General features: G+C 38.6%; 1 protein-coding gene across 3 annotated transcripts in view; it reads right to left on the bottom strand.

The window, feature by feature from the left end:
• Positions 1-24442, bottom strand: part of CWF19L2 (CWF19 like cell cycle control factor 2) — a 125101-nt gene that overhangs the window by 90476 nt on the left and 10183 nt on the right. For all 3 annotated transcript variants that reach the window (XM_040631267.1, XM_008690125.2, XM_040631266.1), the window contains exons 4-7: positions 15404-15514; positions 14526-14645; positions 8324-8417; positions 254-369 (exon numbers count right to left, since the gene is read on the bottom strand). In XM_040631267.1, the coding sequence (XP_040487201.1) occupies positions 254-369; positions 8324-8417; positions 14526-14645; positions 15404-15514 (441 nt within the window). The remainder of the gene's footprint in view (positions 1-253; positions 370-8323; positions 8418-14525; positions 14646-15403; positions 15515-24442) is intronic.

Raw genomic sequence — 24442 nt, 5'->3', positions numbered from 1 at the left:
TGAGAAAATGTTATTTTTACATTAAACACACATACTTAAGTTGTATACTTAAGATCTATATTCATCATGTCAATAAAAATATGCTACAGAAGTTTACATGATAAAAAAGGTAGGAAAATGGGTTCAGCAGTCAATAGAGATTTAATAGCCATTTAATTCAAAAGAGCTTCATGGCACAAAACACTCACAAAGTTAAAGACACTGGTTTCTCATGTAACTATAAATAACCTATCTTATTAATACCAGTACTCACCCCATATCTTTCAGCCACAATGTCTTCAAAATTCCTATTCTGTTTCTCAGCTTGTTCCTTCATTCTTTGGTAAGACTTCCTCAGCCAGCTTAATCCACCATCTTCTACTACTGAAACTAAATTCCAATACTAAATGTCAGTTATACATTTCATGTGGTTAGAACACAATCAATATTTATTGCTTCTATAATAATTTCTAAAGTATAAATTAGATATTTTTCCCAGAACATATAAGAATCCTAAGTGTATTTAAAATTCAACATATTAAAAAAAAATAAAATTCAACATATTATTTATTTATTTTTATTTTTTAAAAAAGATTTTTTTGTAAGACAGAAAGCACGAACAGGAAGGGCAAGGACAGAGGGAGAAGGAGAGAATCTCAAGCAGACTCTGTGTTGAGCACAGAGCCCGACACAGGGCTCAATCCCATGACCCTGAGATCACCACCTGAGCTAAAACCAAGAGTTGGATGCTTAATCGACTGCACCACCCAGGTGCCCCTCAACGTATTATTTATATACCTATATATGCAAGGTACAGATTTTAGGGACTGAGGAAGGCAAAAATAAATAAAACTATCCTCAAAAAAACTGCAATCTAAGAGTATGAGGGTAAGAGTATGTAAGTAATAACAATAAGGATAATATATAACAACAATAAAAAATATAAATAATTATAGAAAAATGAGAGAGATGAATTATTTCTAAATGGAAGGTCAGGGAACATTTTACAGACCAGGCTTAAAACAATGAGTGGGATTTCTATAAACAAAGATAAGAACAGGCAGGACATTCTCAGAAATAAAGAATAAAAGTACACACATAGCAGGGGAAAAGCTACCTCAAATACACCATGAAGAACAAATAAGGAAATTACAGATGATAATACTGAAATGTATAGCAAAATAAATTATTCTATGCAGTCATGATTACCAACTATGAAAATCTGAATGCCTTCAACAAACTTTGTTAAGCGCCTGTATTTCCTTCTACACACATCACACTTTTAATATGCATAAAGAAATCTAATCAATTACTTAAGCCAAAACCCTGTTCCTGATTTTCCTTGTCCAAAAATAGGATTGCTTTGGATCACCACAGTTCTATAATCAACAAAAACGCACAAAGACCACAAAAGGCATGTATGGGAAAGTCCGCAGTAACACCAGCTTAGAAAACAATCCAAGAGTTCACCATCAGTAAAACGGGTCTATAGCATAAATTATGATATATTCGTAAAATAGACTTATACAGCAATGAAAATCAATGACTACACCTCTACACAACAACATGGATGACTGAAAATGTGACCGCAAGCAGCAGGAACCAAAAGGGAGCATAGTACTCACCACATGATTCCAGGAAAAACCGACTTTGGTGCTAGAAAGCAGAACAGCGGTCACCCTTCTGACAAGAGCATAGAGACTAGAAGGGCCACAAAGGGAGCGTTTTGCGATGCTAATAATGTTCTGTTTCTTAAAAGGTGTGCTGATGACATGGAGATTTTCACTTTGGGAAAATGATCAGTCTGTACAGTTAACGGCTTGTGTACTTTTCTGCATGTGTTAAATATTAATAAAAAGTTGAAAGGAAAAAAAGATTTTTCAATCCTCTAATTCCAGTCTCATTCAAATCTCAAAAGTTTGTCCTTGAGCAATCCAAATCTTTTAAGATAATGAGTCTTTCTTTACAGGTCTAAAATATTTTGTACTTCAAAACCTAGATCTCTAGGTAACTCAATGATTCACTTTTCTTTCAAGTTTATTTTGCACTTGATCTCTTTTTCTTATTTTATATAGTCTATGAGTTCAAAATTAACAATGCAATTAGTGAAGAAAGTTAGTCTAAATCCCCAATTTACACAAAGAGAAACCCACTGCTTTTAATACCTATGTTAATATCCTATGTTAATATCCCAGCTACACAAGTTCAGAGTTATCTATGAAAATGATAAAATGCTGATGGGCAGAATGAAGATTTTCTGAACAACCACCAATACATCAACTTAGTTCAGAGAAAAAAAATCTCAAAGAAAAAGGAAGACTTTTATTCTTCTGTGTTAACATTTATCAAGGAAATCAAACAAGAATAAAAATTTTCAGTGAATTCAGTTATGAGTAAAATTCACAATCTTAGAAATATTTATATAATAATATCTTTAGTTGGTTATATGTTCTATTTCAATAGTCTCATTAATCTTATAATTAGAGATACAATACTAAAATATTTTTAACAGGAAAAATCATCAGATTTTTAAAAGCAAATAAAAAAATAACAATTTGCAGCACCATTCATCATGAAATTCACTCTAACAAATATTTAGTAAATATTTACTATGAATATGAAAATGTGTTAAACATAGTAGGAAGTAAAAACATGAATAAAACATAGTCCCTATCCACTATGATGACATAAAGATATATCAAGTAAGTACAGTAAACTCACAGTATACCTTTAATATATACCTATATCTGAAGCAAAAACTTAAGAGACTAAAAGTATATGTTTCCCATCATAATTAAAGGTTATACTGTTAGACACAAAATACATCCAAATGAATCCAGGCTGCATTCCCCATTTTTCTCAGACGATAAATAATAAAAAAAATAGCACTAAACTAAATATCAGGAGACCTAGATATTAGTCTTGTTCCTCCTACAAACTAGCTGTAAGATCTTAAATCAAATCTCTGACTTCCCTGGACCTTTGCTTCGGTAATACAGGGCAGTTGGTAAAAGCCACTTGTGAAATTTCTTCCAATTCAAAATAGTCTAAAAGAGAAAGCCAAAAAATAGAGGAAAAAATATACATAGACAGAACAGAAGTACATCAGAACAGTCTGTAGGCAATAATTTCTACTAACTACGGAGCAGCAAATACAGTCTCATAGTGAAGAGTCCAAAGTAACTAAACCCGGACGAGCTGTCAGAAGACCTGGGTTCTAGCACCACTCATATGACCACAAGCAAACTAGCAGTGCCTCCCAGCCTTAGTTTCCCGAGCTATAAATTTAGGACAATCACACTGAAGTTGCTATCTTCACATGGCTGCTGGGAAAATGAGCTCACATGTTAATGTGCCATGTAAACTTTAAAATTATACAAATATTCCCATTACTAAAATATGGTTTAAAATAATTCTGTATGAATGCTGAGAAAACTTTACTTAGTTGTACACTTAATTTTTTCTAAGGAGAAAAGATCAAGATTAACGAATTAATTTTTGAAAATATGGCACCTCAATCATTACAAAAAAAAAAAAACACCTGTTCATAAAATCTTCCCAAAACATTTCATCATAAGGACTCAAGTATTTGACAGTCATCATTATTAAGTCTTTTCTGTTTCCCAGGTATCGAGCTAAAAGCTCTTCTCATTGAATCCTCACAATACCTACATGAGCCCAGTACCGTGATTATTGCCTCTCACAAATGAGTAAATTGGGGAGGCGCGGGCTGCAGGACAACAGCGCTACGCAGAGCTGCCACGGGGTGATTTGTGATGGCGCTAAGGCGGCAACTGATGAACTTTCCTTGCACGACTTCTCTGGAAAGGGACAGGCAGGTGGTGAGCAGTGCTGGCCACCGGGCCCCACCCGGAGAGGGGTACCCAGTTCCAGTGCACATGGTGCCACCACGCCGGGCTCCAGGACCGGCTGCAGTCCGTCAGGGCCATGCTCTTCTCCACACTCTCACACTCCCAGATAACGTGGTTTGGGAAGCTCCCTCCCTAGCACTTACAACGACCTTTTACTTTGTACATCCTGTGGGATTCCCACTGGTTTCCATTCGTATTCTACCCAGGCTGCCGTGGCTGCTTTGAGAGGTCACTTCTGCCTTTCCGGTGACAAAATGGAGTGTTAACTCTTAAAAAAAAAGCCACAGTAAACGCATCTGAGATGGATATTCACAATTTCTCAGAAAAGGCCGCAGAGCTGAAGGAAAAGAGAAGGCTGATGCTTACTTGCTGAAATTCATGGACAAAGATTCTGGAGGGTAAGTGCTGACCAGCCCATGCCAGGAAACTGACCCAGAATCAAAGCTTACGTATCAGGGTCAGGCCCCACCACTTTCTTCAACAACAGGCACTATCCGATCCACTCTCAAGCAAGATGGGCTCCAAGAACAGAAGGGAAATGTGCTTTACTATGATTACCTCTGGGCTGATTTTCTGAGTGATTTGTGAAGCTGTTTCTAGACAATGTGAAACTAACCAGCCTTCGGTCCAGCCTTTAGAGCTATTTGCCTCAAGAACCTGTTGCAGCTTGTCAATTTCATAAGTACTTATTTCTGAAAATATCTTTTACTGTAAATTTAGGTTAAGAGGCAATATCCCATGAATGCTCTGATATAAAGGTGCATGGTTGTTATGAAAATAGAATTGTATTTAATGCTGACTACTATTATTCCTACATGGAGTGCGTGTTATGTGAAGACTGAGAAACCATTTTTTTCTTACATAAAATACAGGTGCGTACGTATTTTGTAGGTAATATTCAATAGCTTAACTGGATAATATAAAATTTATCTTTCTCGTTTCATTTCTAAACTGAGTTTAACCAGGTAATAATGAAAAGAATGATAAAACAACACACATTCACCAAAATGCTGTTTTTTTCAAATTCTGCTTTACAGAGTACTTTGGCTCGGTAACTTATCACATTATTCACTTAGTAAAGGTATAGTACTAGCTTCTGGGGATAAAAGGTAAGCAGAAGCAGCCACTCTCTACCCGTACATAGCAGAAAAACTCATTGGAGATTGGCGTTCCAAAAGCATGTGAATACATGTGAAATCTCTACTGTAGTCAGGGTCTTGAAGCCAAGGGACACAGAGCTACCAGCACATGGAGCAGCTCACAGCCTGGTCTGGGGGTCAGGAAAGGCCCCTCCGAGGAAGCTGCAGCAGTGCTCACTCTGAAAAACAAGTAGGAGTTAGCCAGGTAATGGAGGGGGAACCTGTGCAAAGGCCCTGTGTGCCCCGTAAACAAAGGCCTGCAGGAGGAGCACCCACTGCCAGCCATCAGAGTGCACAAGGGCTGCCTGGCCTCCCAAAGGCTGTTTGTTTCTACCCCAGAAACCACGGGATACCCTGAAGAATTTTAGAGGAGGAGGCCTATGCCAGGATTGGTCTTACTTTCTGAGAACCCCGCTATGGTTGTCTTGTGGAGAACCGGTTAGAGGGGCAGCAAGCAGACCACAGAGGGGCTGGCAAGGGCACAATCAGGAGATCACGTGGCCCAGGCGTGGTGCACAGAGAAGCGGACTTGGTTCAGATGTAGCTAGCAGACTTTTTCTATTCTCTCCATTCTTTCCATTTTATGCTGCATAAAGGACATTTCCCATTAAAAATATTTTAAGCAAGAAACTTCTGCTTTACTTTATGCTTTTGAGTCGCAAAATTTGCTTCCATAAGCAAGGATGAAACCTCTGGCAACAAACAGTACCAGAAAAACTCTTCCTTCTATCCCTAAAAAATGAGCCTTAATAAGTTAATACCACATTGAATCATTCTGGGGTTTTGACTGTGTGTGGATATGTCCTTATGCAGCTATTTTCCTTAACCTCTGGATGTGCCAATTTGGCAGAACATTAAATGCTTGAACTTGACATCAAATTAAGCTGGCTGGTTTTAAACAGATTTTTTTCAAATACAAATTACATGCTCACTCTAGAAAAAAATCCGATGTAGATGTATGACAAAATGAAGGGTGAAAGTACACTTCCCTTCCATCTTTGAGAGGCACAGAAGAGCATGCTAGGAAGTGAGCGGGCTCTGGAGCCCAGCCATTTGGATTCTAATTGTGGTTTGGATACTTACTAGCCATGAACTTGAAGAATTTACTTAAACTCTTCTTGTAAAGTAGGAATTAAAAACTAGAGCTGTAACTCTTAACTCCAGAGAACACACTGATGGTCAGCAGAGGGGAGGTGGGGGGGATAGGGGAACAGGTGACGGGGATGAAGGAGGGCACCTGTCATGATGAGCACCGGGTGTTGTATGGAAGTGGTGAGTCACTAAACTGTACACCTTTAACTGAGATTACACTACGTTAAATAACTGGAATTTAAGTAAAAACGTTTAAAAAAATGCATAAACTGAACTCAGAGAGGTTAAGAAACTTTCCCAAAATCACAAAGCTACTAAGTGGAAATGCCAAAATTCTAATCCCAAGCAGCCTAACTCCAAACTCTGAGTCCTCAACTCGACCACTCTGTCACCGCTGCACAGCTCCTTCATACTCAAGCGGTAACACTGTTAGGTGGCTAACCAGCTCAGCCCTACCACTCGTCTAAACACAACGACTGCACTATCTGCATATGCAGTCAAACCTGCAGATCACCTAAAACTTAATGTCAACTCTGGGATCGGAACCTCTGACAGACAGAAGCTGTCATTTTTCCTCCTTCTAACTAAGAATAATATGGGAAAGGGAGGTGGTAAAAGCCTGACATGAAAGGGAAAAGAAAAAAGGCTCTCTAAAAGCTTTATATTAGGTCATTTTTCTCATCGTGTCTTAGATTATGCTGTTTCAGCCCGCTGAAAGATACTACCTACAGTACAACTTCGAGTCTTCCACAGTCAAGAAGTTGAGAACCTATTGGCTGCAAATACCCAAAGATTCAGTTTGTCAATTCTCAGTGTTCCCCACAGGTTAATTTACTAACTGTCCTCTGACAACAGTGCGGCAAAAGCCTGGATCAAAAAATTGGGTCAACATAGTAATGGTTCCATGAGCTAACCTACGGCCCTAAACTTTTGCTTTTAAATTACTAAAAAATCATCTCAAAGAGATTCTTGTGTGGGGCGCCTGGGTGGCACAGCAGTTAAGCGTCTGCCTTCGACTCAGGGCGTGATCCCGGCGTTCTGGGATCGAGCCCCACATCAGGCTCCTCCGCTGTGGGCCTGCTTCTTCCTCTCCCACTCCCCCTGCTTGTGTTCCCTCTCTCGCTGGCTGTCTCTATCTCTGTCGAATAAAATAAAATAAAATAAAATCTTTAAAAAAAAAAAAAAAAAAAAAAGAGATTCTTGTGTGACGACAGTGACTGTGTTACAACCCAGCAGAGACATTTCTCCCATGCTGAAAAGCAATAAAGACAATGCTACAATTACTAATAGCTTCGGCAAAACCACTAAAGAAAAAACATAAACAATCCCCCAGGGTGGTTCTACGGATATCTCCACATAAAACATAAAAAGAATTTTTATGAATGGCCAAAATAAAAATAAATAATACAACAAAAAGCAGGAAAATATTCTGATGAACCTGTAAAAGGAAAAGATAACATAATAACTGACAATGCCATTATCTCTGCTGTGGGTTAGCCGCAGTTACATAAACTGTTCATGGACTAGTCACCGCAACACCTAATTGGCATATAAATATTTTTAAAATTAGGGTATCAAGTGTGATTACGTGACACTTAAATATTTTATCTCCATCTGCTGGAAAATAACAGCACTATCCTAAGGTAAATAACAAATTTTATGAATGCTGGCAAAGTAGGAGTTTCTGAAGATACGAAATCACATCTTTAATATTTATACGTTATTTTCATGAGATCTCAGACTTGATACTTTTTTACATTTTAATACAGAGTTTGTATTAAAATGAATTATTATATCTTCATGGAATCATACTTTGTATTAATCCATCCAAAACTGAAACTCAAATATGGAAACATTATCAAGTATAAAAATATATACAGTTAATCAATTTGCTCCCAAACATAGTTAAAATAATCTTCCCATTTAAATAAGGCCTCAAAAGACTGCACACGTTTTATTTGCTTTGTCGTTACGTTATCTGAACCTTCAGTAATAATCCACAGGTGCTCATAACATGAAACCATATGGATTCCACATCAGATAATCAATAAACTTACAGTTGTTTTGCAAATCCAGAAACAAACACAGAGAGTTCTGGACATGATCAAAACTATAGCACCAAGCAGAAATATTTAATATTTAAATAACCAAATCTTGCCATTGTACTACCTTTGGTCATTCCCTTGGGAATACCAAGTTATAAGACACGCCTGTGGGGGTACAACCAAAATCTAGAGATACCTTTGGTAACTGATGACGCATTACAGTCTTCTGGTGGAAGACCTGTCCCACCATCTTTCCAGTATGGATTCAATTCTCTCTCCAGCAGTCTGGACTAGAACGAAACATTTTCAAAGATCATAATTTAAAAATAACCTCACCATAAAATATGTTAATAAATAATATATCTGAGACTTGGTTAACAGTTACAACCCTGGACAAATATTTAAAACACTCCTAAGAGACCCTCTTCTGCAACTTGCAAAAAATAACATCTAAATTAATATTCATGCCTACTATCAATCAGAAATGCTCTAGATGCAGAAGGCCTAATAAACAGTCAATATGCCTAACTCAGCCCTTGATAGCTTATGACATAGTGAGGAACAGAGACAATAAACAAGTAACTGACAAGGGCTCTGAGGACAGAAGTGCAGAGTGCTAGAGCCACACACAAATTAAACCTCTTTCGCATTGAAAGATCAGGGACTTTCTAGAGGCAGTAATACGTGCAGCCTCAGACCTAAAAAAGGAGCAAGATTTAGCCAAATTCTCTTTGGTGAGGGAAGAAGGCAGAGAGATTTTCCAGGGAAAAGGAATAACAGCATGTTCATAAAACCCTCGAGGAAACAGAAAACTTTCAAGGAACTTAAAATGATCCAGACTGTCTAAAACCTAGAAGTATGAGTGAGTAGTGATAAGAGATTAGGTTGTAGATTCATCAGGGATGAGGGCCAACTACTGTCGGGGTTTTATGCTGGGGCAACGGTGAATCATGAAAGTGACCGGCTTTGAACTACACAAGAGCAAAGTGGGTTCAGAGTGGAGGAAAAACTGAAGAAAAGCAAGATCACAGGCAGAAATCTGGTCAGATGATGGTGGCTACAATTGGAAAAGAGCTGATGGTAACCTCGTCACCATTCAAGCGCCTCCTGTGCTCCGAGCCCTGTGCCAGGCACTGGGGCTCGAAGGAGTAAGCCAGGCAGTCCTTCCCATCAGAGCAATGGCGGCCCGGAGACGAGAGAAAGACAATGGAGCAAGTCCGACAGGGGTGAGTGCTATGAAGGTAAAACATGCTAGAGAGCCACAGACAGGGGCACCTGACTTGACCTCAGAAGGTCAGAAAATGTTTCTCAGAGCTAATACAGTGACTACATGGAGAAGAATGAAAAGAGTTAAATGTTATTTCCTAGTACTATGAACTAACCATACTACTGGAAACAAAAATGGTGGATAAAAAAATTTTTTAAAAGCTTTTAAAAAATATTCATGAGCTGACACAACATTACAGAATCTTCAAAGTACAAAATTTAAGTTCAAGGTTAACATAGAAAGATAAGCAAAACCTAAGGATTTGATTTTTGGTTTGTACCAAAAAAGATTCCATCACCTCCCTTGTTAGACTACCACAAAAACTTCAAGGGTCTATAATCAAAGAATTTCTTCCAGTGGTCTTGTGCACACACTCAAAGAGATACACGCCAGCTTCTCAACAGGATACAAAAGGCTGGACTTACACACTGAGGAGACTTGACAACAGTCTAGACAAACTGTGAGATATTATTTGAAAATATACAACAGTAAAAGGACTGGATATATAAACAACTACCACCAGTCAGTAGGAAAAAGACAACCCTAAAAGAAAAATAAGCAAAACATAAGCAGTTCATACTATAGGAAATCTGAATGACAAAAAAAAAACATGGAAAGATCTCTCACAGTAATCAGTCAAATGCATATAAAAACAATGAAATGCTATTTCTCACTTAGCATGACAAAAATTTAAGTTTGACCATATAGCTACTATGAATGGTAGAGAAACATACACTGTTGGTTGGGCACCTGGGTGGCTCAGCAGGTTGAGTCTGCCTTCAAAAGACAATTATCATATGGTTTCACTTATTTGTGGAACATAAGGAATAGCAGGGAGATCATTAGGAGAAAGAACAGAAAAATGAAGGTGGGGTAAATAGAAGGGGGAATGAACCACAAGAGACTATGGACTCTGGGAAACAGACTGAGGGCTTCAGAGGGGAGGGGAGTGGGGGACTGGGATAGGCCGGCGATGGGTATTAAGGAGGGCACGTATTGCACGGAGCCCTGGGTGTTATACGCAAACAATGAATCATTGAACACTACATCAAAAGCTAATGATGTACTGTATGGTGACTAACATATCATTAAAAAAAAGAAAAAGAGTCTGCCTTCAGCTCAGGTCATGATCCCAGCGTCCTGGAATCAAGCCCTGCATTGGGCTCCCTGCTCAGGGGGAGTCTGCTTCAGGATTCTCTCTCTCCCCCACCTTCTGTCCCTACTCCCTCTCTCTCTCTCAAAAAAATAAATCTTAAAAAAAAAAAAAAGAAAGAAACAGACAGACAGACATACACTGTTGGGGCAGTATAAACTTACAATCTCTTTGCAAGTATTTGTAAAAGAAGACAGGTGCATATCTTACAATTGAGCAATTCCACTTCTAGATGTGCACCAGGGAGAAGTCTACACACACGTGTGAGAAAATACACACACAGAGCTTCATTTGGCACTGTTTGTAAATAATGAAAGACAGCAAACAATGCCGATGTCCACAGATTCCCACAAGAAATGGACATCTACCGTACGGCATAGTTAGATGATGGAAGACTATATAGCGATTAAAAGGAATGAACCAAAAATAAAATATATCCATATAAATCAATCTCTAAAACACTCTCAGCCCTTCTAGTCAAAATGGCTTATAAAGGTTCCATTCATCACAATCTCCTTGCTCAGGACAAACAGAAAAGATACACAAAATATAAAACATACTTCAGTTCAAAACAAGATCTTTGTGGACCAGAACAGAACAGAATGCAAAGTGGTAAAGTGACGTGAAACCACAGACCTTACTGGGCTCTATGTGCAAGCAGAAAGTAACAGCCCTTAGTTCAACTGCGGCAAGCGCTCCAGGAATGGAGCCAGTTCACCAGATGAAGCCAAGGACTGGGGTGGGGACATCTCCGGCTTGTAAAAGAAAGTTGAAAAACCAGTACGCATCTCTATAACGGTCTATAGACTAGGTCTACAGATACATGCCATCGCCCACAGATCACAGCACAGTGTGGGCAGAAGAGGCCCAGACGACAAAGACACAGCCTTGAGCATGTGTTTGCAAACCTTTTTCTGACCTTCACCCGAAGAGAGATTATATGTGTTTGCTTATGTGTGTGTGTGTGTGTGTGTGTGTCCAAAACAGAGGCTTTAGGAAACAAACTGTATCTTTATTACATGTAATACACACTGATACTTTATATTTTTAAGTGCCGATTGCAATAAATCAATTATATGACCTACATTTTGAAAAACACCAGCCTAGAGCACAAAAGATATCCTGAAAAACCCGAGGAGACATAAAATCAACACGCTTCACACTGAAACTTAAGGACCATCATCAGACTTCCTCCCATTATCTTCATTTTATCCCCACCCACATTATAAGAATCAACATATGATTCTAAGGCAAGGTTCATTTATTTCAGTTAAAGAGGAAAAATTTCATAGTACAGATCAAGTTAGACCTTGAAGGATAAACAAAATGCAGACTTACAGAGAGAAAGGGAATTCACTTAGAAAGAACCAGATGAACAAAGATGCAGAGACGGGAATTGCAAAGATACACGAGGGAAGGTGATGAAACTAGTTTGGCTGGGGTACAAATTACCTAAGAGAAAGAATCCAATCCAATGTGTTTGGACTCTATTCATGGCAGCTCTGGGGTGGGGGTGGGGGCCTTTAAAGGAGAAGAATAAATATGCCATCTTTGTTTTCCATCCAAGCTCTGAACAAGTTCAGAAATACAACAAAACCTTAAGGAAATAAAAGACAAAAACGAACTTTATTGCTGATGAAGGCTAAATTGGAAGAGAATTTTTCTTTCAGTAAAAACCAAATGGGCCTATTAACTGAACAGCACAATGAGGCAGACGTTCCCAGGTGTAGTCAGCACCGAGCCAAGCCCACCTCCCCTGACTCCCCGCACGGCCTCTACAGGCAGCCTGGCCCATAAGCATGGAAGCACAGGGCTAAGCCACATAGGCCCAGTGCATTCTTTCCAAATTTTCCAGAAGAAAATTTACTCCATACCCTCAAGGACAGAATGAGGAAAGAGGGTGGCACAAAATACCACCAGTGGAGATTCTTCCACCAGAAAGGACATTAGAGATGGTTGAGACATTCCCCTTCCCTTGAATCACGAGGACTTCTAAACAGAGTAACACCATGATCAGAGCTGTACTGTTTTTGGAAAGATTAACCTGATATCCGTCATAGGAGGCTGGGTGAGAAATGAAGAGCTTACTGAAATTGTTCACACAAGACTGAATTAGGGCCTGAACCCATTCCAGAGGCCGTCCCCAGTTCATCACACACACGAACTCCACTCCAGTACAGATGAGACAACTGAGGCATACAGAAGAGAAGACATACAACTAATAAGGGACACTTCAGCAGGAACGACAAAGATAATATACATGCAAAAGACAAAAACTTTTCATAGGCAACTGAGCAGATCCATGGATGCTGGCTCGAATGAATCAGAGAAGTTCATATAAGAGTTTGTAAGAAAAGATTATGTTCATTAGAAAGATTGGAATTCGGAGCTGGAAAGGTGGTGAGATAGGACAAAATGATTACCATTTCTCAGGAAAATGAATATGGTTTTATGTCATTGTATTTCTAAGAATAACTGGTCACTATTTCCATCTATTAAAGGTATTCAAGGGTTTACTATGTTTTATGGTTTGATATGGAGAACAGGCCTAAACAGGATACAAACAAAACATAAGACCACAAGCCAGGGTTACCCTAACACACCAACACATCAATGCCCACCAATAGCAGAGCAGGATTTCAGAAGCAAGCTTGTCATGGCCTGGATAATCCCAACTTCCAGACCTCACACAGCTCCACTGAGCATGGTCACCCCCCCTCCAGTGCTATGTGTACTCGGCCTCTCCTCTCTGAATACAATGACTCCAACTCCGTCACGTCCCAGAGACAAAGATATGTTCCAGACCTGAGTCAAGTTGCTCCCAAAACCCCTGCCTTCCAATGTTCCACGTGAGTAGGTGCTTAATTAATAAACCAATACCATGTACCACACCTGCATTTTCAGAATTAAAATTAAATGGGGGGGGGGGACACAAAACAACATTGCTGACAGGACTTACGATCACTCTCACCTTTTTCATTTATTTGTCCCTCTATGGTGTGTTCAAGGTAAACTTTTTTTTTTAAAGATTTTATTTATTTATTTATTTGACAGAGAGACAGCCAGTGAGAGAGGGAACACAGCAGGGGAGTGGGAGAGGAAGAAGCAGGCTCCCAGCGCAGGAGCCCGATGTGGGATTCGATCCCTGAACGCCGGGATCACGCCCTGAGCCGAAGGCAGACGCTTAACGACTGCGCTACCCAGGAGCTCCTCAAGGTAAACTCTTAAAGACAATCTTCTTGTTCACTAATTCTCTCTTCAGCTGTATTCAATCTGTTGTTTACTCATTTACTGAGTTTCTAATTCTAAATCCAATTGTGATATTTTTTACTTCTGTAAGTTCTTGTTAGCACTTTGCCAGATCTGCCTTCATAATAAGATTTTATTTCTTACATTTTTCATTACCTCCTGTTACCATATAAAGCTATTAAGTACTCCAACAGATAAAGGTTTTGTGGGTCTGATTTTACTGTTCATTATTTTAGATGACTGCCATTCATGGACTATCCTTGCATTTTCATGTATTTTGTAATTCTAGATCATAAGCTCTCTTCTGGGAAACCTGTGACACCTAAATTGACAGTGTGACCCTCCAGAAAATACTGGCGTTCACTCCCGCCAAGCACTTCAAAGCACTATCACCACAAGAGTACTTTCAAATAAAATGTCACCTTGCAGAGTTTCAGACCACACACGCAACACAGTTCAAGCCCGAAACCCTTATGAATCCAAGCTGTGAACCAAACTCAATATTCACCCAACTATACATGCCCTGGATTTATCAATCTAGTATAGCATTAAACTGGCTTCTTACAGGAGATTCATCTTTAAGAACTTCTATCACATTTCATAGTTGTTCCCACTAATGGTATTAAATACCGCAAAAGATAATATTTCACAAGTAAAACTGCATTTATATAAATACCTCATTGCTTATTAAAGGTAAATTGAAAGTTATAGCATTTTTAATATTCTTACCTGTTCCAGAGCTTGGGTTTTCTCTTGCTCTGATTTCCTCATAGCTTCCTTGTCAGCTTTGAGTGATGATAAGGACACAGTTTTAACAGACATAAAGTCAACCGTCATCCACTCATCTCTCTGTTTAAAAAAAAAAAAAAAGTTATTTCAATCTAAATTGATTAGAAGTGAACAATAAACACTTGGTAATAACAGCAAGGACTCTGGAGGCATGGAAACCCGGCTCAAATCCTACATTTGCCTATCCTGAAGCAAGTTTTTTAGTCTCTCAATGCCTTCGTCTCTCTCCTATAAAATGGAATAAAATTCCTACCTTTTAGGGCTGTTTTAAGGAGTAAACCAGAGAAAAGACTTGAGGTGCACAGTCCGGTGCCTGACACAGAATAGGCATTCGAACACCAGTTCCTTCCACCTTTCTGCACTGTGGCTAACAGCGTATAAACCTCATTCTCACGGCAGCACATGAACGAAAGCCCCAAATTTGTGACCTCTTCAACTCTAAATATTACTAACAGAAATTATGACATGATGTGGTGAAGGAAAATAAAAACTGACCAAACTCTACTCACTGCAGGAAGCTCAGATACAGGTAACAGTACAGAGCTTCAGTACAGGAGAGGAAAGTGGTGCTTTTCTAGCAACAACTAGAAGGAGGAAACCCTCTGTGGGACCAGAACAGAGGTCAGTACTCCCTTTCTCACAGAAGAGGAACGGAACTCCAAAGACTAAGCAAACAACATCACTGCCAGAATTATTCATACAAGTATACTGTTTTCAAAGTCTAATTTTTCTCCTGAAGCAATTATAACCATCTGTCATTTTAACATTCATCTATTCTTAGCTGTTCACACTTCTTTCTTTAAAATTAGGTGACTTACCTGAATAACTGGGTTGTCTTCTCTTTCTGAATTTTCACCTTTCACCTTCCAGGCCTTTTCTCTGCCAGGTGTCTGGGATGGGACAGCCTCAACCCACTCGTCTTCAGAGCTCTAAGAATATTTAGCATGTAAGTGAAATTCTCAAACTTGCATACTTGCATATAAAAATTCTGTGCTGTTAAATGGTAAACTCAGTTTCCTAGAAAAAACACTTAGAGTACACTTCCCCTTTAAACAGCTACATTGAAAATTTGAACAAAGAACATGTAAACCCACTCTTCTGGGATAAGCCCATGAAACACCACAACTGTTGTCAGGCGGAGGGAAAGCGAAAACGAAAGATTAGAACTGACAGCAGAGAACTCACTTCAACACAGAGCTTCGGTTCCTACCAACATTAAGCAATACTGACATCTTTGTTTAACTAGAACAAGGGAAACAACACTCAAGTAAATGATTTTGCCTCTAAGTTTCAAATTTTCAAATTTCCCTGGGTCTAAAAATGCAGAGATCTCAATTAACAGCCAGGCTGGTAAAGCACTTTGTTACTGTGTTTAAATACCGGATTATTAAATCAGCTACAAAGTATTTAGCCAACAACCCCTATGTGCTCAGCATTATGCCAAGTTCTGGGTTCTGTTTTCCACAAATACATCAATCAACTCCTTCTATGTTAAGTACTGTAATAAGTACTTTCGCATATGTTCTCAAGCTGACTCCTTAAAACTACCCTACATAAAATACTATTTGGTTTTAGAGATAAGAAAAGCTTCCCAAAATTAGGTAACTTGCCCAAGTTACATGGTATCCAAGTTGGAGAACCAGAATAGAAATCTAGATCTGTCTGGCTCTATCATCTGGCTCTAGCATCTATCATCTGCACTCTTTGGAGCCGTACAATGTAAGTGTAGGAAAGATCCTGGAAATCACCTCGTACACAACACTTGCTAATGCACAGCAGAGAAAGTTGGAGGCCAAGGGAAGAAAAAGAGGATTTCCTGAATGAGAACAATTTTCCTTCATTCCATAAAGTTCTTGATAATTACCGAACTGACGAACAGCAGTATGTCTGGTAAAAGGTATAATCCATGTGAAGTAAACATATTTGTGCTTTGGCATCTCAAGTGCCAACTGTTTCCCAGTGCAGAGCAGACTTCATTCATTCATTCATTTAGGCCTAGATTTGGATTTACCGAAACATTAGAAATAGCTACTTACATATATAGTTATAATTTTTAAGATAATCACTATAAATACGTTTCTGGCCTACTCATGTTTACATTGTCAAATCAATTTAGAAAAGACTGCACGTGTCAAGATGAACACAGGGTGATGTACGGAAGTGTTGAATCACTGTATTGTACCCCTCAAATTAACATAACACTATGTGCTAACTAACTGGACTTTAAATAAAAACTTTTTAAAAAAATCAATTTAGAGACTTGGTTCCTACCACTTGGTGTTATCCACTAAAAAGGGAGTGTATAATCTGAAAAAGTTAGCACATTCTTTGGGGGAGTGCCAATTTGCTAATATCATGCTAAAAAATGTTTACATTAGTGTTCCACAGGATTCTGTTGAAGGCCTTCTTCCTTTTTTTTTTTTTTTAAGATTTTATTTTTAAGTAATCTCTACCCAGTGTGGGGCTTGAACTTAAAACCACGAGATCAAGAGTCACATGCTGTCCCAAATGAGCCAGCCAGGCGCCCCTCGAAGGCCTTCTTCTAAAATTACAAGTTTTCTCTATCCTACAAGATGTTAACCCATCATTGGAAAGTCACTGATCAGGGCCATCAGCTGCTTCACCACCAAAGCTGCAAACCATCTCCACCCCTGCATAAACCCAACCATCATAACCTTTACAACTTCGGTTGAGCTAGACTCTCCATCACAGCTAGTATTCCTCTTACTGGTCCCTGGTGAGCTCTCTCTTCCACTCCCTTGGCTTACTCCCCTCCCCTTTGAAGCATTTGTAAGTTTTACACTTACTTGTGTGACTATCTGGTTACTATCTCACAGTAAGTTCTATGAAGACAACAACCACATCTGCTCTTGCCTAGCTTGTATCCTTGCTTAATACCTTAGCAGAGGTGAGGCTCATCATCTTCTTAAACATCATTCCCCACACAGTCAGCAAATGGATCTCTCCTCCTCCTTGATCAATAAAAATGAAGCCACTTTAGCTTCCTACCCAAGCTCCAACAAAACTATTTATGCCTGTGACTATCCTTACCTCCTGTTAACTCTTTCTCTTCAAGGCAGGTCCTTCTCCACAGATCTTGGCCCCAACCACTCCTGTTCCTCTAGGACCCTGCACCATCAATTGTCTCCTTCTCTTGTAGCTTCAGCCAAAGCTCTCTACTGGTCTAGAAATATCCTCAAGTATTCCCCATCGTGTGTGTGTGTGTGTGTGTGTGTGTCTGTGTCTGTGTCTGTGTCTGTGTGTGAATATGCAGGAAGAAGGGGAACCTTGATTGCCCTTGTATCTCCCTCTAGCAGCCATTTATCTTCCAACCTCTACTCTTAGCCAGATTCTTAAAACAGCAGTCTATACCTTCTGCCTGCACATCCTCTCACTCTCACCCAATCCTCAAACTCTACCGTATGGCTAATGTCTCCATTAACGTACTAAAACTTCTTCAAAGGTCACCAATAGTTTCCACTTTGCCCAATGCAGCAAAATGTTTCCATCTTTATCTCCCTAGACCTCTGCTGAATACAACTCTGGATAACTCACTTTCTCAACCTCCATGACCTCTCCCAGTTCTCCTCCCATTCTTAGTTTCTTCTCTATTTCCCTCATGCACTTTTCCTCCTTTGCTCAGCCCTTAAATATCAATGTTGTTTGGGGTTCCATTCTTTGCCCACTACATTTTTTCAATCTCTAAACATCCCCTTTGGCCATTAAATCCACTCTCATGCCTCCGATGACCACCAATTGTGCTGATATCTTTCAAATTTGTCTACCGAAAGTTTCAGTGATTTAACCAGCCATGCTGAACTCAAAAAGAACAAAAAATTAACTCATCATTTCTTCCATAAAACCTGTTCCTCCTCCTCTATTACTGAATTCAATTACATGGTACCACCAACCACCCACTTATCCAAGTCAACAATCTCAGAATCAACTTAACCCTCCCATTTAAACATACTATTTTCATTTCCAAAGTATTTCTCAAATACACCATAAAGTGAACACCACATGCCTACCATGGGAGCCCACTTCCATCCCTGGCCACAGCTGATTCGTTCAAAGGTAGGTATCTGACCCAATTTATATCAATCTGAGTTACTCTCCAGGAATTTGAAATCAAGACTAAATGGGGCTGCTCTAAAACTAAAGAGAAAAGGAAATGCACTGGCAGAAGCTATTTTTGTCATGAGGAATAGAATTCAGCAAAAAAACTGATCTGTTACCAAGAAAAAAAAAATTGAACTCAGAGAGAAACAAACATGGATGGCAAGATGATTCATAAAAGCATTCACACTCTAATTCCAGCCATTCCTGAAACCCAGCTGCATTCTCACACCTACGTGTCCTAGGAGACTTTTGTACTCTCATAATAAATTGCTCTTTGTTCTGAAAAAGCTAATTTAAGTTTGATCTCTGTTACCTGCAACCCAGAGCCCCAACTAATACATGCCCCTTCCCTTAAAGTATCCTAGATCACATCTTATCTCTCACCTAGACAACTGGAATAACCAAATTAGTTTCCTGGACTCCAGTTTTTCCTGCTCCCCTTCCTTTTTCCAACCCCCACCCTAAATACACCTGGGAGTAATATAAAGAGAACACATCTGACCTCTTCTATGGCTCCCTGTCACAAAGCTCTTCTTTCTTGCCAAAAGAACCCTATTTTATTTGGAGACATAATGTGCCTCCTTTGCTGTAAAGTGAAGACTTATGATCAAGTGTCCAATGACATGGAAATAAAGGTATTATGTGCGACTTTCTGGAAGTCAAATTATGAAAGAGAGGGTATCCTCTTTCTTGTTGTCTAGACTAAGAGGTAAGACTGTAATGATGAGGGAGTACCAGAACAGCAGAAGCCTTAGTCCCAGAATGCCTACCTGACTTCCTTCATAGGAGAGAAAACTCAACTAACTTGTTTAACCAATGGCTACATTGTTCTGCCTTGGCATTATGAGATTACATACTGAAATTATGTATCTATTTATCTAACTAGAAAATGAGTTCCCCAAACACCTGGAAAAAAAAAAAAAAACACCTCTATTTTTATATTCCCTGTGTCTATACCAGTGTCTGACAAAGAGCTGACATTCAGTAAAGGTGCACTAAAATTAACTAAATCCTCTTTTTCTACTCTTCCACTAGCCCTAGTTAGAAACTTCAATTAGCAGCCAGCATTCAAGCATTAAAAACCAGCCACTGAATGAAAGAAGCATCAGTGATACACTTAGTATTCTTATTATTCATTCACAAAACAGTGATACCTAGACCATTCTGCAGAACTTGCCTGCCTTCATTCCTTTTCTTTTTATTCTTTTTCTTATTTTCACCACTACACAATCACCACACTACTTTCACACAATTGCTGTTCCCTTCTCCCCAGTATGCAATGACCTCAGTTCTTTTGCTGATTTTAGTTTCAATCCTCCACCTTACCTTGAAGAACTCATACACCATCAAGCTTAATGTGCCTCCTGACCTAACAACAGCTCCCAGAACACTTCTCCTGTGTGACCTTTGTAATAACCACACCCCTAATCGTATCAGAAAAACATCTATAAGATAGAACCAAGACAGCAGAGTCCAACCAGTAAAAATTAAAGGAAATTGAGGACTTCTGCTTCTGGCCATGACAAAATAAACGGCATCAGACTAGAAATATGTAGAAATAGAAGTAATAATAGAAAATATTTGAGGGGCGTCTGGGTGGCTCAGTCGTTAAGCATCGCCTTCAGCTCAGGTCATGATCCCAAGGTCCCAGGATTGAGCCCCACATCAGGCTCCCTGCTCCACAGGGAGCCTGTTTCTCCCTCTCCCACTCCCCCTGCCTTGTGTTCCCTCTCTCGCTGTCTCTCTAGCAAACAAATAAATAAAATCTTTTTAAAAAAAGAAAAAGAAAAGAAAATATTTGAAAGTGTTCTCAGAACACTGAATCTCAGTAATACAGGGCTGTGATCCCTGAAAAGGGAAACAAATGGGGTGAATGCTACAGCTTTTTGCCTTGACGCAACGCCCAGACCAAGGTACAAGGAAGGGGAAACTCAAGCTCAATATGACAATCTCACTGAGCTAAGGAAACAGTATTTGTGTTAGATGATCTTGCCCAACTGTGAGCTACTGTAGTGTTCTGTGCACGTTTAAGGTAGGCTAGACTTAGCCATAATAATCAGTAGGTTAGGTGTATTAAATGTATTTTTGACTTATGATATTTTTTAACTTACAGTGGGTTTACTGGAACATAACCCAATCATAAGTGAAGGAAGATTTGTGTATGTTTATATTAAACATAAATGATCTAAACCATTCCTATCCAACAGAATTTTTCTATACCTACATTGCTCAGTACAGGGGCCACTAACCTAGCCAGATGTGATTACTGAGCACTTGAAAAATTTGGCTAGTGAAAATGAAGAAATGAATTTTCAACCTAATATAACTTTAATGAATTTTAATTAAATTTTTAAAGTCACATATGGCTACCATATTACATAGTACAGAAAATCTTCTAATTAAAAAGAAATTGATGAACTAGATTTAAAAAAAGCAAGACCCAAATATATACTGTCTACAAGAAATACAGTCAATAAACCAAAATAGAAAAATTAAAAATAAAGGGATAAAAATGATATACCATGTAAAAAACAAATAATAAAACTGAAGAGAGTTCATTAATATGAAACAAAGTGACCTTAAACAAAAATGTTACTAGAGATAAAGAGAAACATTTCACAATAATATAATGGTCAATTCATCTAGAAGATAGAATAGTACCAAACGTGTATATACCTAATAAAGCTTCAAAATACATTAGGCAAAAACTGACAAAACTGAAGGAGAAATAGACAAAACTCTACAGCTAGAGATTTTAATACTGCTCTTGTAGTAATTAACAGAAAACAGAAAAATCAATAAGAATACAAAAGACTTAACACTATTAATCAACTTCCCCAAACTGACACTACACTTACCAGATGAATACACATCTGTTTCAAATACACATGGAATTTTCACCAAGACCGATCACAGGCTAGGCCATAAAATTATTCTTGGTAATTTTTTTTTTGAAGTCCAAGATTCAGAGGGGTTCTACTGTTAGCCTACACATTTGAGAGGTTTTTCCTCCTCCTTTTTTTTTTTTTTTAAGATTTTATTTATTTGACAGAGAGAGACAGCCAGCGAGAGAGGGAACACAAGCAGGGGGAGTGGGAGAGGAAGAAGCAGGCTCCTAGCGGAGGAGCCTGATGTGGGGCTCGATCCCAGAGCAGCGGGATCATGCCCTGAGCCGAAGGCAGACGCTTAACGACTGCGCCACCCAGGCGCCCCCTCCTCCTCCTTTTTTATTTGAATATAGTTGACACACAATGTTACATCAGTTTCAGGTGTACAACTTAGTGATTTGACAAGTTTATACATCATGCTGTGCTCACCACAATGTAGTTACCATCTGTCCCATTACATTGCTATTATAATCACTGACTATAATCCTTATGCTCTGTTTTTTATTTCTGTGACCTACTCATTCCATAACTGGAGGCCTGTACCTCCCTCTTCCATTCACCCATTTTACCCAAGCCCCCCAGAGCCCTCCACTCTGGCAAACTTCAGTTTGTTCTCCATATTTATAGTTCTGGTTCTCCTTTTTGTTTATTCATTTTTTTAAAATTCCATTCATGAGTGGAGTCACATGATATGTGTCTTTCTTACTCTGGCTTATTTAAGCCCTCTAGGCCCACCCAAGTTGTCTCAAATGGCACAATCTCATCCTTTTTTAAGGCTGTGTAATATTCCATAGGGTGTGTGTGTGTGTGTGTGTGTGTGTGTGTGTACACACCACATTTTCCTTATCCATTCATCTACTGATGAACACTTGGGCTCTTTCCATGTTTTGGCTATTGTTAATAATGCTGGGATAAACATAGGGGTGCATGTATCTTTTCATGTTAGCGTCTTCATTTTCCCCGGGTAAATACCCAATAGTGGAATTACTGGATTATCACTATGTAATGCCCTTGTCTCTTGCTAACTCTCTGTTTTGATGTCTATCTTGTCTGAGATAAATATTGCTACCCCAGCTCTCTTTTCCACTTCCATTTGCAAGGTGAGTGTTCTTCCATCCCTTCACTTTCAGTCTGTTTGCATCTTGAGGTCTGAGGTGAGTCTCTTGTAGGCAGCATATAGATGGCTCCTGGTTTTTTACCCACTCTGCCACTTTATGTCTTTTGATTGCAGCCTTTAGGCCATTTACATTTAAAGTAAGGAATCTTGTACATGGTATCCTCTATGCAGACTGTGTGTGTGCTTGGTGATTTTTGCGGGCTGGCTGGATCTGTGGCTATATACGTCAACTACTCTTTTAAACCACGGTGTCTCCATCCCTCTTGCTGTTTGTTCCCTTGCTGTTCTATCTTTGGTTGTTCAGTAGCTGTTCAGTCAGCCCTCAGCTCTTCTTCAAGAGAAGTTGTTCTATCAATAGGTATTATGTGGTGTGGGAGATGAGTTCAGAGTCTTCTGACATTGCCTTCTTGAACTGAAACTCTCGGTAATTTTTTTGGTAAAGATTATTTATTTATTTATCAATCAGAGAGAAAGAGAGAAAGAGCACAAACAGGTGGAGCAGCAGGCAGAGGGGGAAGCAGGCTCCCTGCTGAGCAAGGAGCCCGACGCAGGACTCAATCTCACGACTCCAAGATCAAGACCTGAGCTGAAGGCAGACACTGAACTGAGCCACCCAGGCATCCCTCGATAATTTTTTTAAACCAAAATTATATAAAGTAAGTTTTATGACAATAACAGAATTAAATTCACACCCAAAAACAAATTAAGAAAACAAATTAAGAAAAATGTCTTCCTGCATTGCCTTCTTGAACTAAAATGCTCAGTAATTTTTTTAAACCAAATTATATAGAGTATGTTTTATGACAGTAACAGAATTAAATTTACAGCCAAAAACAAATTAAGAAAAACTGGTAAAATCCAAAAATATCTGGAAATTTTAAAACATATATAACCCACAGGTTAAAAAAAAATAACAAAATCAATTAGAAAACATTTTGAGGTGACTAACATAATATAATAAAAAAATATTTAAAAAAGAAAATATTTTGAAAACCATGACAATGAAAATCTAACACAGCAAAATTAGTTAGCAATACAACAGTGCTAAAAGAAAGATTTACAGGTTAAATACTCATTAGAAATAAGGAAGATTTAGAATCAATATCTACCTTAGGATGCTAGAAAGAAAAGAGCAAATTAAACACAAAATAAGTATTAGGAAAGAAACAATAAAAAGACAGTGGAAATCAATGAGATAGAAAGTATACAAACAGAAAATCAATGAATCCAAAAGGCAGTTCTTTGAAAAGATTAATAAAATTGATAAACCTCAAACTATACTGACCTAGAAAACAAAGAGAAAATAGAAATTGCAAAAATCAGGAATAAAAGAGGGGACACAACCAGATTCTACAGATAGAGCCTCCAGACATTAAAAAGACAATAAGGGAATATCATAAACAACTTTATGACCAAAAAATTCACCAATTTAGATGAAATAAGAAAATTCCTTGCAAACTTATCAAGACTAACTCAGGAATAAGCAGAAAATATTTAATATAAATATTAAAGAGATTAAATTTGGGATTAAAAACCACCATAAACAAAACTCCAGGCCCAAAGAGATTCACTGGTAAATTTTAGCAGACATTTAAGGAAAAAAATCTCACCAATTTTGCATAAACTCTTCTAGAAAACAGAAAAGGAAATTATGTTAACTCATACATAAGGCTAACATTACCCTTATACCAAAACCCAGTATTTCTCACGAAATTGTTGGCAAATACAACCGT

The sequence above is a fragment of the Ursus maritimus genome, unplaced genomic scaffold, assembly GCF_017311325.1.
Source record: "Ursus maritimus isolate PB19 unplaced genomic scaffold, ASM1731132v1 scaffold_16, whole genome shotgun sequence".
Lineage (NCBI taxonomy): Eukaryota > Metazoa > Chordata > Mammalia > Carnivora > Ursidae > Ursus > Ursus maritimus.
Note: the sequence above shows the minus strand (reverse complement) of the source record. Positions and strands in the feature narration are given on the sequence as shown.